Source organism: Gorilla gorilla, chromosome 13 (genome assembly GCF_029281585.2).
Source record: "Gorilla gorilla gorilla isolate KB3781 chromosome 13, NHGRI_mGorGor1-v2.1_pri, whole genome shotgun sequence".
NCBI lineage: Eukaryota > Metazoa > Chordata > Mammalia > Primates > Hominidae > Gorilla > Gorilla gorilla.
The window spans coordinates 67,918,232-67,933,123 of record NC_073237.2 but is presented as its reverse complement, the minus strand read 5'-3'; the positions used below and the strand labels follow the sequence as shown (position 1 = coordinate 67,933,123).

Sequence of the window (14,892 nt, the reverse complement as noted above, 5' to 3'; positions counted from 1 at the left end):
CAGCACTTTGGGAGCCCAAGGCGGGTGGATCACCTGAGATCAGGAGTTGAAGACCAGCCTGGCCAACACGGTGAAGCCCCATCTCTACTAAAAATACAAAAAATTAGCTGGGCATGATGGCAGACATCTGTAATCTGAGCTACTCAGGAGCCTGAGGCAGGAGAATCACTTGAACCCTGGAGGCGGAGGTTGCAGTGAGCCGAGAACATGCCACTGCGCTCTAGCCTGAGCAAAAAGGCAAGACTCCATCTCAAAAAAACAAACAAAAAAACCTGTTAATCACGTACGCCTTTCCTTGTGTCTTCAAGACGTGAAAATATAGGAATCCAAAGATGGAAAATTTTAACTGAAGAAAGCTCTTGGTTTGAAATTAGGAAATTTAATCTACAAGAGTGAAAGGGCATTAGAACCACCTAGTACATTTAAAGCAGAGGACAATTAAGAGACAGTTGAGAATTGTGCTAAAAACTCAATGATGATAATAACAAAATTGGGAAAAAGTAACTATTGTCTATATGCCAAGTGGGAAAGAAGATGGAAATAAAGGGTATCAAAGCAAGTGGTCAGTTACTGATTATTTTTTTTCTCCCTGTACATGCCTGAGCACTGTGGGGGTGTCGTGATTGATTTATATTGATAGGAAGTTCAGAAAAGTTGAGATGGTTACAGCAGAGAATCAGATGCTGCCTTATAGTACTCTTTTTTTTTTTTTTTTTTTTTTTTTTTGCTTTCGTTTAGAACAGTATGTCTCCGTTCCGGAACTCTTTCATCTGCTTACTATTATGTAATGACTACAAAGCTGTTTGGCAGGAACTACAATGCCAGAGAGTAGATGTTGGCTTAGAGTCAAACTTTTTACCTCTTAAGTCAGAGCTAGTTAGGGTAAAGGGACTTGGGCCATATAATCTAAAGATGGATATGACACTCTTTATCTTCGCAGCTACTGCCCCAGTTTATACCACACGTGCATCTGTCTGAAACACATGAAGATCCTTCTGACTGGTCTCCTTAGAGTCCATTCTCTATAATCCATTCTCCAAATAGCAATCAGTGATCTCTTAAAAGAACAAAAAAGAAATTTCATCACATCCCTTCCTTGATTCCATGCTTCCATTGACTTCCCATTGCATTTCCAATGGAGACCCAGATCTTTACCTAGCCCTTGCCCTCCTCTCTATTCTGTCTCCCTTGCTTCTTTCTCTCCAGCAAACTTCCTTGCTGTTCCTGAACATGCTAAGCTCACTCATGCCTAAGGACATTTGCACTTGGTATTTTCTCTCGATAGCTGCTTCTGCCATCATATCCATTTAGTGAGCACCTACTGTGTGCCAACACCTGTGGTATTAGCATTAGGCAAATGATATTTCCTCACTGGTTGAAAATCTCTACCTGTTGAATTGGTTTCTGAAAAGCTGTGATTTCTTTTTTTCTTCCGTTTGTTTTGTAAGATTAAAATAGAAATGATTAAAAAAAATAGGTGGCCTTATGGGGCCATTTGAGTATTTGAGTATCATGTATTTGAGTATTTGAGCATCATGGGGCCGTTTGACTATTTGAGTTGTTATAGTGGACAGTTTTTGACACCAACTGTTTTTACCTTTTCACTAAGGTCCTTATAACTGTTTTAGAGAGAAGAAAAAGAAAAGGTGAAGTTCAGTCTTTATAATAAATATGTTAATTAAATACAGTCTGGCTGGGTGCGGTGGCTCACACCTATAATCTCAGCACTTTGGGAGGCTGAGGTGGGTGGATCACCTGAGGTCAGGAGTTCGAGACCAGCCTGGCCAACATGGGGAGACTTTGTCTCTACTAAAAATACAAAACTTAGGTGGGTGTGGTGATGGGTGCCTGTAATCCCAGCTACTCGGAAGGCTGAAGCAGGAGAAATGCTTGAACCCGGGAAGCAGAGGTTGCAGTGAGCCAAGATTGCGCCACTGCACTCCAGCCTGGGTGACAGAGTGAGACTCTGTCTCAAAAAAAGAAAATATAAAAAAATACAGTCTATTTTAAATTTAGGCATTTTAATGATATTGAACCCAGTTTTGTCTATATCTAAACATTTAACCAGCATACAACTCAAATTATACTCTAGTTCACATATATGTATGTTGAAATATATTATTAATTTATTAAATAAGTTTATATTGGTAACATGTACCTTAAGGATTTGTAAACACATGCCAGACTTCCTGATCTGGGTTTTTTTGGAAATGATTTTTATGCAATAATATTCTGCAGTGTCCATTTTAATTGATTTTTCAAAAACAAACGAAGAAGATGTAAAAGCAGTTGGTTCTCTGGAAACTTGTGTGTAAATAAATGTAATTTCTTTTGAATGTTTAAAATGTAAGTAAGTTGTATCTTAATAATTTTTCATTTGTTTTGGTCAAATTTAAATTCTGCTTCTTGACACTTAAACTTATAACTAGCTAATTCCTATGGCTTTAATGTTATATTTTTTTAAAATTCTTTTTTTAACCCCTAGATTTCGACCTCATCAGGATGCAAACCCCGAAAAACCACGTGTTGCTGCTCTAATTGACAGGCTCATTGCTTTTAAAAATAATGATAATGGAGCTTGGGTCAGAGGAGGAGATATTATCGTTCAAAATTCAGCGTGGGTATTCTCTACCAAGTTATTATATGATGACACTGATGTATTATTTTTCAGATTCTTTTTAAAGCCAGTAGCATGAAAGCACAGTGATGATTCTTGGAATCATATTATTATTATTAAGACAGGACAAGCTCTGAGGAAGTATGCTAGAGTTAAAAGACCACAAATGTTTGAAGTTGTCTCATTCTTGTGCTTTTATTGGAACAGAACTTATCCGGTGACATGAGAGTTTTTGATGAAATTGAACAGAAACCGGGAATTTAACTTTATATAATAAGCATGGCTATGTCAGAGCGCTAAATAAAACTACCTGGATCTTTTCCCTTCCTCTTGAAAACTCCTTAGTTTTTCTGATGCTCTTCTAAGGCATCAGAAAAGCTCTTCTGATGCCATTCAAAATAAAAACTTTATAATTCCAACTCAGTAAATCTGTTGACTTATGTCTTAACATGACTTGAGGCAGTAAGTATCTCACTTTTTTTCCCATTTGTATAATTTTAGGAGTGGTCTCATGCATGTTGAGCTAAGATTTAGTGTTCAACAGTCTAGAAAAATGTGTGTGTGTATTTTTTTTTTCTGGCACTGAAATTAGCTTCTTGGCATTTCACATCATTTCTGAGTTTTTTCATCCAAAAAACTGATATTGTGTTGAATCTGTAGAAATGGCTTCAGAATCATATACCACAGTCTAGTTGTTTTTAAAACATAGTTATAAAAATAATAATTATAGCTAATACTTTGATACACTGCTTACTGTTTGCCAGGCACTGTTCCTAACATTAGAAATTATTATTTTTTGAGACAGGGTCTTGCCCTGTCACCCAGGCTAGAGTGCAGTGGTGCAGTCATAGCTCATTGCAGCCTCAACTTTCTATGCTCAAGCAAACCTCTCACCTTAGCCTCCCGAGTAGCTGGGACCACAGGCATGTGCCACAACGCCCTGCTAACTTTTAAATTTTTTGTGGAGACAGAGTGTCCCTGTGTTGCCCATGCTGGTCTTGACTTCCTGGGCTCAAGCGATTCTCCTGCCTCAGCCTCCCAAAGTGTTGGGATTACAGGCATGAGCCACCGTACCTTGCCAACACTAGAAATTATTTAGTATGTTTAATACTCTCAAGAATCCTATGAGGAAGGTTATATTTTCATTTCAACTTATAGATGGGAAAAGTGAGAGAGAGAGGTTGAGTAGGTTGCCAAAAGTCACACAGCTAATAATTGGCAAAGCCCGGATTTGAACTGGGTGCCCTCACTGCAGATTCTGTGCTCCTAGTTATTGTGAAATCAAATTTTTGTGTGGTCATGTAGAGAGTAAATATTGGGACCTTTTGGATTTCATGATAATTAAATATTGAGAGAATTACCTCTTTTTACATAATATGGTGAATTAAAATGTTCTTCATTCTCTCTTCTTTTACAGATTTGCAGATAATGGAATAGGACTGACCTTTGCCAGGTTTGTAATTGCTTAAAAATACTTATTTTAAAGCTTTAAAATAACCCTTGATTTTTTTTTTCTGATAATACACGGGAATGTTTTATTATTTTTTTAACATAAAAAAATTAGCAACCTCTTCCTGATGCCACTAGAGGGCCAAAAATACATTTTTTTTTCTGGATTAATTGAATTCATAGCAAAGTACTAGGTTAATATAGCTGGAATTTCACAGAAGGATAATTTCTGCTTAGAAGAAAACACTTTCGATTTAGACTAAAGTTCTTTAAAAGTAGGGGAAAAAAGAGGAAGGGAGTAAAAGTAGGGAGAAAATTAAAAAACTAATATTTTCTTTCTTAGAAGCTGCTCTAATTTAGCAAGTATAGTTCTTTAAGAACTAAACTTTTTGTTCTATATGTTTTTCTACAGATAATAGTCATTCTAGTTGTCATGTTAAATATGCTTGTCATTTAATTCTTATATTCAGGACAAGTTTGTTCTCCTCATTCTCAGTGTTGTTGCTTGAGACTAGAGCAATCAATTATTGCTGCTATATTAAAGTTTGTTTATATATAATTTGTAAATCATTTATTAATTCATATGAGGGCTGGACATACCAGCTCACACCTGTAATCCCAGCAGTTTGGGAGGCCAAGATGGGAGGATTGCTCAAAGCCAGGAGTTTGAGACCAGCCTAAGCAACATAGCAAGACCCTGTCTGTACCAAAAATAAAAAAATTAACCTTAACCAGGCATAGTGGCATGCCTGTAATCTTAGCTACTCTGGAGTCTGAGATGGCAGTATCCTGTGAGCTCGAGTTCAAGGTTGCTGCTCCAGCCTGGCTGACAGAATGAGACCCTGTCTCTTTAAAAAAAAAAAAGTATATATATATCTTAAGAGGGATATATGTATGTATATATATATTAAGCTATAAGTAGGTATAGGTATTTTTATAGTTTAAAAGCAATTTCAAGGCTGAGTGTGATGGCTCATAACTATAATCCCAGCATTTTGGGAGGCTAAAACAGGATGATCACTTGAGGCCAAGAGTTTAAGACCAGCATGGGCCACATAGCAAGACCCCATCTCCACAAAAATTTTAAAAAATTATCTGGGCGTGGTGGCACGCATGTGTGGTCCCAGCTACTTGGAAGGCTGAGGTGTGAGGATTGTTTGAGCCCAGCAGGTCAAGGCTGCAGTGAACCATGTTCTTGCCATTGTACTCGAGCATTGGGTGACAGAGCAAGAACCTGTCTCAAAAAAAAAAAAAAAAAAAGCAGTTTCTGAAGACTTGTGAATGTGTATTAGAAAAAGCTATTGACTCCTTTTAAAACTTTTAGCTTTTCAGTTATAGCATGCCTACATTTGGGAATACATTTAAATTTTCTGGAGAAATGTAGCTAATGATTGCTCTTATTTTAACAGTGATGGAAGCTTCCCAAGTGATGAAGGTTCCAGCCAAGAGGTATCTGAATCTCTCTTTGTTGGGGAGAGCAGGAATTACGGCTTTCAGGGTGGTCAGAACAAGTATGTAGGCACTGGAGGAATAGACCAGAAGCCTCGGACATTACCCAGGAACAGGTAAGCATTGCTTTAGCTGTGGAGTGTTAAATTTAAGCAATAAAGGAAAACCTAACCCTCAGGGAAGTTTCTGTAATAATCCTGGATGGATTGGTTCCTACCATGAGACTCTTTTCCTATTTTATTATTTATTACTACTACTGCTACAGCTGCTACTGCTACTACTACTACTATTATAATTCTTATGTGTATTATCCTCCTGAAATTTTGGAGCATTAGTTATTAAACATTTCATAGATTTAATTATCAATTTTATAACAAAGAAATCTGTCTTGTTTCTCATTCCTTATATAAGACCTTATATAAACTGTTTTTTTCTTCCTTCTTGAGCCATAGAAAGTTGCCAAACCCTAAACTATGACATTAGGTCAGTTTTTCCTCAATGTGTGTTGTTGGTTTTCAGAAATAGCTACTGGAAAAAGGAAATTACCTACTGAAAAGAGTCCTAGGAAATGAGAGTTGATTGATGCCAAAGTTAACTCAAAACCCCACCACGGCTGTCTAATTAATGGCGGTTTAGATGTTGAAGGGAACGGGGTAGGCTCTTGGCATGTTTTCTGTCATCATCATCATCATCATCACAGAGTCATTAAAATTGTACTTAGCACGTCTTCAAAGCTTTAAGGAAACTATTAACTAATAATTCATATCTCAGTTCTGAGGCACAGTTTGGACTTCTCATTTTACTTGTGAGAAAACCAGGTAGAAAAATCTTCAACAGTGTTTTTAGGCCTCACATCTGAGCCCATGTCATAATTCTTCAAGAATCAACTCCCCTAGAGGAGTGCTGTCGCAGAATGTTGGGCTAGAACAAGGCAGAGGAATGGGACATACAGACTGTAGCTTTGGGGAGTGGTGGCGCAGAGTGAGGACTCGGGGGAGAGCTGTACTATTTTCTGGAAAAAGGTCACTATGCTTGGCTTCTCACCCCTTGTGCTTGTCGTTGTGGAATATCGAGCACTGCTATGTGCTACACTCTGTGTGGAACTCGTGTTAGCCCATAGAAGCCATTGGGAAAAGAATTTCATGGATTTTTTAATTGCTAACATGTATTAAATGCTTGTGATATGTCAGGCCCTGTTGTAAATATATTTATTTAATCCTCACAAAGCTCAATGAGATAGGTTCTGCCAGCATCCTGTTTTACAAATGAGTATCTTACTAAAGGTAGAGAAGGTGGAATTCAAACCCAGTTAGGTTGTCTTCAGTGCTGTGCTCTTCACAATTAGGCTCTTGCTGCTGTTTCTAAGGTGTAGATTTTTTAAAAAGCTGTATTGGTTGGCATATGGGCTGCAATGTGATGGTCGCCAAATCAATTTCACTCTGTATTTTATATTGACCTCCAGTTTTATTTCAAAATGCTTTTTGCTGTTTGGTAAGGAGGATTTTCCAAAATCAAACTTTCTCATTGATTAATGGAAACAGCTTTAATATGATCATATCTTTACAACTTGTATTAGTCTGTTTTCACACTGCTGATAAAGACATACCTGAGACTGGGCAATTTAAAATCAAAAGAAAGAGGTTTATTGGACTTGCAGTTCCACATGGCTGGGGAGGCCTCACAATCATGGCAGAAGGCAACGAGAGCAAGTCACATCTTAGCTGGATGGCAGCAGGCAAAAAGAGAGCTTGTGCTCTCTTTTTAAAACAGGGAAACTCCTGTTTTATAAAACCATCAGATCTCGTGAGACCCATTCACTGTCATGAGAACAGCACGGAGAAGACCCGCCCCCGATTCAGTCATCTCCCACTGGGTCCCTCCCACAACACGTGGGAATTATGGGAGCTACAAGATGTGATTTGGGTGGGGACACAGAGCCAGACCATATCACAACTTTTTCTACAGGGGAGAACCATGTTGAGATGTATACTTAGAAATATTAAATACATCATGATGCGAAGGTTTTTAAACTAGGCTATTTGGTTTTCTTGCTAGCATATATGCTTTTGCTGTAAAACATTGCCTAGTTGTAGAATAATTAGTTGCTATGGAGATCCTCTGCCATGCAATTAAAGAATTAATAGGAGAGGAACTTAAGGAGTTCAGAATATTACCAGTTCCTATACATTAATTACAGTTATTGATTTATGATTAGTAGGCTAAGGAGTTTGTGTTTGAACAGAAAGGGGGAAAATGAATAAAACAAAATTCTCAGTCTAGCTAACCCTGTTGACATGGTAAACCTTGAGGGCTCATGTTTTCACACTTTTAAATGTATCATTTCACCTTTGTACCATCATTTAGTGGCTTGAGAGGTGGTTCTCTGCCTAAGCACAGACTTGTCTTTTGTTCTCATGGCTGGAGATTTGGAAACGAAGACCAAAGTACCTGAGGTTCCAAATAAAAGATCTTAACTGAGTTGATTCTAGGAAGACAAAGTCACCTCTTCAGAGAGGCCTCCATTCTGTCTAAAATAGCATCTTTCTCCCCACCCAATCTATTATAATGTTGTGTCTTATGGTCTCTATAGCACTTATTTTCTGAAATGATCCTTTGTTTTTCTGTTTGTCTTTCCCACTACAGCATATGTTTCATTCAATCAGGTATCTTGTTTTGGTTCCTACTGTATCCTAGAATTTTGCTTATTTCATACCGGATATTTAGCTGTCTTCATAAAACAAGTAAGTGAAGTGCTGCTAAGGGGACAGCCCATATGCATTAAACAAAATCTTGTATTTCCACAGGACATTCCCAATTAGAGGCTTTCAGATTTATGATGGGCCCATTCATCTCACAAGGAGCACTTTCAAAAAATATGTGCCAACTCCAGATAGGTACAGCAGTGCAATTGGCTTCCTCATGAAGAATTCCTGGCAGATAACCCCCAGGAATAATATCTCCCTCGTGAAGTTTGGTCCACATGTAAGTATGTTCTGTAGTTCTTACGTAGTGACTATGGTGAAAAAAGGAGGGATAGCACATTCCCAAAGACAAAAACGCAAAGGATTTGCACCGAGTCTGTATGAGTGGGAGGAGAAATACACACAGAGCCAGCTCCTAATTCCATGCACTCTCTCCCATTGAGTTCAAGGGGAGAACAGAAGTCCCGTGTGACTTTGGGTATGTTTGACATTCAAGTCGTACCTTGATAGGGAAAATGACTTCAAGTGATGATACAGAGGTTGTAGAGTTTCATAGGAACAAGAGGACATATGATTTTGGAAAATTCAGTGAAATACGCTGGTTGGGTAGCCCATTTCCACTAAGAGATTTGGATCCTTCCTGCTATTTTACTTGTCTGAGGGCTATTCTTCTGGGGGACTAGAGAATAAGAGGTTGTGAATAAAGCAGAATACTGTGGCAGTGTGATACAAATTAGGTTATTTCTTTTTTCTTTTTTTTTTTTCTTTTCTTTGAGGCAAGGTCTTAGCCTGTCACCCAGGCTGTAGTGCAGTGATGTGAACGGTGGCAAAGTCATGGCTCACTGCAGCTTCAACCTCAATTGGATAGATGGCTCAAGCCATCCTCCCACCTCAGCCACCTAAGTAGCTGGGTCTACAATCGTATGCCACCACATCTGGCTACTTAACATTTTTTTTTTTTTTTTTTTTTTTTTTATTATAGAGAAAGGGCCTCATTAGCCTGGGCTGGTCTTTAACTCCTGGCCTCAAATGGTCCTCTCAGCTTGGCCTCCCAAAGTATTGGGAGTATAGGTGTGAGCCACTGCACCTGGCTGAAATTGGGTTATTTCTGATATAAACTGTTGGAAGGTTTTTATGAAGATTGCAGATAGACTGTAAAAATTACCATTTACAGTACAGTAGCCCACAGGAATCATTTTCTTACCAATTTCACCAGTATTACCTGTACCCATAACACACAGGACGATCTGATTACATGCCCCCAGGCTTTCATCATCTTGCCAGTTCCATGATGGCAATGGCACAAGACAGAGAAGTCTCAGGACATCTAGCTGCCTGTTCCCACAGGCAGCCACACCTGGGAAATAAGTCATCATTCTTTCATTCACATCCACCCACAAACTTTATAGTTGCCCAATTTAAAATAGAGCTTGATAGGTTTATCAAAGTCTATGTCTGGTTTTCTACAACAGCTTGGGCGTGGATCAGAGGCACAAGTACAAATTGGAGTGTCAGCTTGGTTGGCTGGTTCTTTTTTAGGCCATGTGACTCCAGGGGATGGGTCGGACTAGGCTGGTAGATGGCACCCACATACATCAGCAGGATGAGTCTAGGATCCCCTGTCCAGTATGGAGACTTGCTGTTTCCTTACTGCCCATGTGGACCTCCCCGTAGTTCTCCATGTATCCTGTTTAGTGATCACTGGCATAGGCATACTGAAAAGCAGTTTGTTAGATACTGCATTTGTTGTCCTAAAGCTATAACAGCATAATACAGTCCATATTGTTTAAGTCCAGCAGTTCATCCAGTCTGGAGTTTTCTATGGTGGGGATGCTCTGAAGCTTATAAAAGGAGCAGTTTGCAAAATTTGCTTTACTTAAAAGGGTGGAAAATATGCTCTAAGCTTTTCTCAGATTTAACCACGTAGGAAAAGAGAAGTGTGGAACCAAGAACTTGCCGCTACTTGTCCTAGACGTCACAGTTTTCCATTGAGTTGCTTATCATTTAGATGTTCTGTTGATTTAAAAACACACCAGGGCAAAAAGTGCATAAAAGCATTTAAGAGAGGTATCTGCGTGACTTCAATAGCGTTGGTATTATATAATTTACTGCTAATAAGAAGCAGCTAAAGACTGTAAAACATGTCACCTGCAGCCCATTTTGCAGCTGTACATTATGTGTTTGATAAAGGCTTTAAGTAAACTCTACTGGATGTGAAAATTGTTGAGCTGAGTTTGGTCTGTCTTGAGGAGCGAGATAGTAATATAAGCTTCTTAGCAGATTCTAGTGAGTTTATCAGTAACTCAGCCATACTAAGTCAACACTTAAATTGTGTTTCTGTTTTGACCTGTACTTATCTGTTTATTTTTTTGGTGGGGGGGAGTCATATGAACAAGTAACTGAAGCATTTGGAGATAAAATGATTAACTAGCTCTGAAGATAACTTATCATAGATTTTTTATGTCATTGAGATATAATTTACATATAGGGAAATGCACAGATCTTACATGTACAGTTTATAATTTTTAACAAATATATGTGACTGCATAGTCTCCCTTCCCACAACTCTTCTGCTTTCTCTCCCCACAAATGAGTTTTGTCTGGAGAACAGGTAACAGTTTTTAAGTGGGAAAAGAAGAATACAAATAACGATGAAGTTTAACATTTGCCCATTAAACACCATAAGGTTTTGGAAAATTCCCCCCAACCCCAGCATGTCATTAATTGAGTAGAAAACTCAGGCTGATTTGAGTGCCATAGCTGACAACTATGAACTCTAACTCAGAACTGCTCTAATCTTAAAGCAATCACAATGGACCTGCAGTTGAGTAATTGCAGGGGACGCTGAGATAGCAGGAGCCCTCACTTTGTGATGTCTTTCTTTTTCACTGTGGTCAGGTCTCTCTGAATGTCTTTTTTGGAAAGCCTGGTCCCTGGTTTGAAGATTGTGAGATGGATGGTGATAAGAACTCCATATTCCACGACATTGATGGCTCTGTGACAGGATACAAGGATGCTTATGTGGGAAGAATGGACAACTACCTGATCCGCCATCCAAGCTGTGTAAATGTGTCTAAGTGGAATGCAGTGATCTGCAGTGGGACCTATGCACAGGTAGGCTTAGCAAACGTATAATGCTCAAGTTCCTACCAGCTCCTGCCAGCACTGCTTCTGTGAGAAGTACTCTTCAGCTTTTCAGTGTGATTGACATTTTCCAAAGTATGATCTATCTTCCTGTCCTGTCCTGTCCTTTCTTTTCTTTCTTTCAATTCATTAGGAGTCATGGACTCCTGGAATTTTTCTTAAAACTCCCCAACTCCAGATCTGTTTAAGAGGTGAAAGAGTGACTCCCAGAGAGGAGAGCTGATTTACCCTGGGTTAAATGTGGTTGGAACGTAGTTGGGGCAAGAACCCATGTTTCTTGACTCTTAGGTTTTCTTGCCACACTACAGCTATGCCCTCTAAGAGGGATTTTTATCCTTTGCTTTTGGGGTCAGTAATCTCTACTTAATGAAAGAATCTGACTTTTGAGGCAAAATATCAGTAGGTCACATGAAAAGTGAGATGTTCCCGGGGACAGAGCTGGAGATTAGGAGTGAGTGGACAAGAAAGGAATCCAAGGAAAATTTCCTAATTATATTATGATATAATGTCTATGAAAATATGGAGGAGATGATATACATTGAGAAACACCTCTTTGAAGACATTAAGCATTAATGTGTATTAACTTGATGCCTAGTATAAGAGGATGAACTAATTTGCACCGTAGTATATATGGTTAAGAGCACAGACTCTAGAGCTAGACTGCCTGGGTTTGAATTCTGGCTTTGTTATTTTCTAAAGTATGCATTGGAAAAGTTAATTAACTACTCTATGTCGGTACACAATGGGGATAATAGTAATTACTCTCATAGGAGGCTGCTGTGAAGATAGAGTACATGCACATATGTAAAGCATTTAGCATATGGCCTGGCACATAGTTCAATGCCGGCTGCTCTTAGTATTATTTAAGGAGAAGAGCTGTAAGTTGCAAAGGTGATTTTAATAGTGACATTTTGGTGGATGGAAGAGATTGCAGAATGGAGGTACCAGTTGCCCAGGATTTTGAAAGGAGCAGATCCTGCCCCCACCCTCTGCCCCATGCAGACAATTAAAGGGTAGGAATTTTTATTTATTTATTTATTTTTTGAGATGGAGTCTTGCTCTGTCGCCCAGGCTGGAGTGCAGTGGCGCAATCTTGGCTCACTGCAAGCTCCGCCTCCTGGGTTCACGCCACTCTCCTTCCTCAGCCTTCTGAGCAGCTGGACTACAGGCGCCCGCCACCATGCCCGGCTAGTTTTTTTGTATTTTTAATAGAGACGGGGTTCACCGTGTTAGCCAGGATGGTCTCGATCTCCTGACCTCATGATCCGCCCACCTTGGCCTCCCAAAATGCCGGGATTACAGGCGTGAGCCACCGCGCCCGGCCAGGATTTAATAATAGACTGTCAGAGGAGATAAAGGAAATAGATGATCAGAACATGGAGACGAGAATTAGAGGAAGAGCAAGGGATTTTCCACATAGAATTGGGCTGTGATAGCCCTAAAGGCAGGAAAGAAGGCCCTTTCTTTGATTTGCTGCTAGATGTTCTTTTCGTAGCGTGGGCTCTTCCTGGGGAGGATCTGTGCTGTGCTATTTCCCCTCTGCTGAGCTCTGCTCACTTTGCCAGTCAAAGGTGTGTTTTCGGGCTCCCGCTTGTCACTTCTCTGAGCCCCCTGAATTACATGTTGTTTCCACCACCTGAGCTTTCAATAATTGGAGCTTCTTGGATCAGAATTCTTCTTTGTTCTTCTGACTTTGAATTACGACAATTAAAGAAAGTGATTTTTAAATTTTAAAACTTAAAAGTTTAGATCCTTATCTATAGACTAAACAAAGGGCTTAAGAGGAATAAAGACGGGAGAGACTTTCTGGTTTATTTTAGTGGGGGTATTAGCTTCTTTATTGCTATGGGATTTCTCATTTCCATGAGCAAAAATAAAAAATACTAAAAAAGAAGTAATACTTGCCTAAGTCCCAGAAGGGATGGAGAATTAACTACAGTAGAATAAAGAAGAAAGGAACATGGTTTATAATGTGATTTATTTTTTCCATTTATCTTATTCTTAATCAGAATTGCCTTCCCCAAATTAAGTTTATCCATCAATGCCTAGGAACTATAGAAGTTCTAGAACTGAAACAAAACTAGAAAATAAAAACTAAGGCCGGGCGTGGTGGCTCACACCTGTAATCCCAGCACTTTGGGAGGCTGAGGCGGGCAGATCACCTGTGGTCTGGAGTTCGAGCCCAGCCTGGCCAACATGGTGAAACTTCATTTCTACTAAATAGAAAAAATTAGCCAGGCGTGGTGGTGGGCACGTGTAATCCATGCTACTCGAGGGGACTGAGGCAGGAGAATCGCTTGAACCCGGGGGCAGAGGTTGCAGTGAGCTGAGATCATGCCATTGCACTCCAGCCTGGGCAACAAGAGCGAAACTCTGTCTCAAAAATAATAATAATAATAAATAAATAAATAATAAGCTTTTAGCCTTTTTGTAGCTACAGTTTTGGCTAAAGTTCTTGCCAGCCATGAGTATTCATGCATGTGTGCGTATATCTATCTGTCTGTCTGAAAGTGGCAGGTACACACTAATGAAAACTATATTTTTTAAGTGATCATAAATGTTTCTATAAATATGTGGTTATGGTAGCTCTTTTATAAATTACCATTGCAACTACCAATGTGACATATTTTTCATTTATTCAACATTCACTCAGTAAAGCATTCAGTCCTTTGAATATCTAATGTATTTGAGAATATTAACCTGATCTATATTACAAATCAGAGTAGTAATTCTGTTTATAGATGAAGAAAGAAATAAATCGTCTAATACTCCTAAGGGGGCACTGGGAATCATAGGACTATGGACCAGAAATTTACTCCTGAGAATTTGAAATTTGGGCCAGAAGCCCAGTTCTGCAGCCATTTGTTGTTACTTAGAAATGATGTAGTATGCCAAAAATGGGAGCAATTGGATCTCAAGATAGCATGATCATTATTTAACTATTTGTAAATATTTTTTAGTGGGATATGTGCTTTTTTTTTTTTTTTTTTTTTTTTTTTTGAGATGGAGTTTTGTTTTTGTCACCCAGGCTGGAGTGCAATAGTGCTATCTTGGCTCACTGCAACCTCCACCTCCCAGGTTCAAGCAATTCTCCTGCCTCAGCCTCCCAAGTAGCTGGGATTACAGGCACCCGCCACCACACCTGGCTAATTTTTGTATTTTTAGTAGAGACGGGGTTTCACCATATTGGTCAGGCTGGTGTCGAACTCCTGACCACCAGGGATCTGCCTGCCTCAGCCTCCCAAAGTGCTGGGATTACAGGCATGAGCCACTGTGCCTGGCCGAATATGTGCTTTTTAATGACCTGAGGGATAAAGGTACTCAGGGAGAAAGATGGTGATATAGGGAGAGTTAAGGTTACTAAGGCAGGGGACAGATATGCAGTGTATGTACAGCCTCATATATATATACACACACACATACACATATATAAATGTACATGTAAATACACATATACATAAATATATATAAATATATGTTAAACATAAGTATGTTTAAATTAATGTATATTATATATTGAGTATATATTTA

At 39.1% G+C, this 14,892-nt stretch overlaps 1 protein-coding gene across 5 annotated transcripts in view; it reads left to right on the top strand.

The window, feature by feature from the left end:
• CEMIP2 (cell migration inducing hyaluronidase 2) overlaps positions 1-14,892 on the top strand; it is an 86,451-nt gene that overhangs the window by 49,290 nt on the left and 22,269 nt on the right. For all 5 annotated transcript variants that reach the window (XM_055350781.2, XM_019034044.4, XM_019034042.4 and 2 more), the window contains 5 exons: positions 2,486-2,617; positions 4,035-4,070; positions 5,476-5,631; positions 8,320-8,497; positions 11,116-11,331. In XM_055350781.2, coding sequence (XP_055206756.2) covers positions 2,486-2,617; positions 4,035-4,070; positions 5,476-5,631; positions 8,320-8,497; positions 11,116-11,331 — 718 coding nt within the window. The remainder of the gene's footprint in view (positions 1-2,485; positions 2,618-4,034; positions 4,071-5,475; positions 5,632-8,319; positions 8,498-11,115; positions 11,332-14,892) is intronic.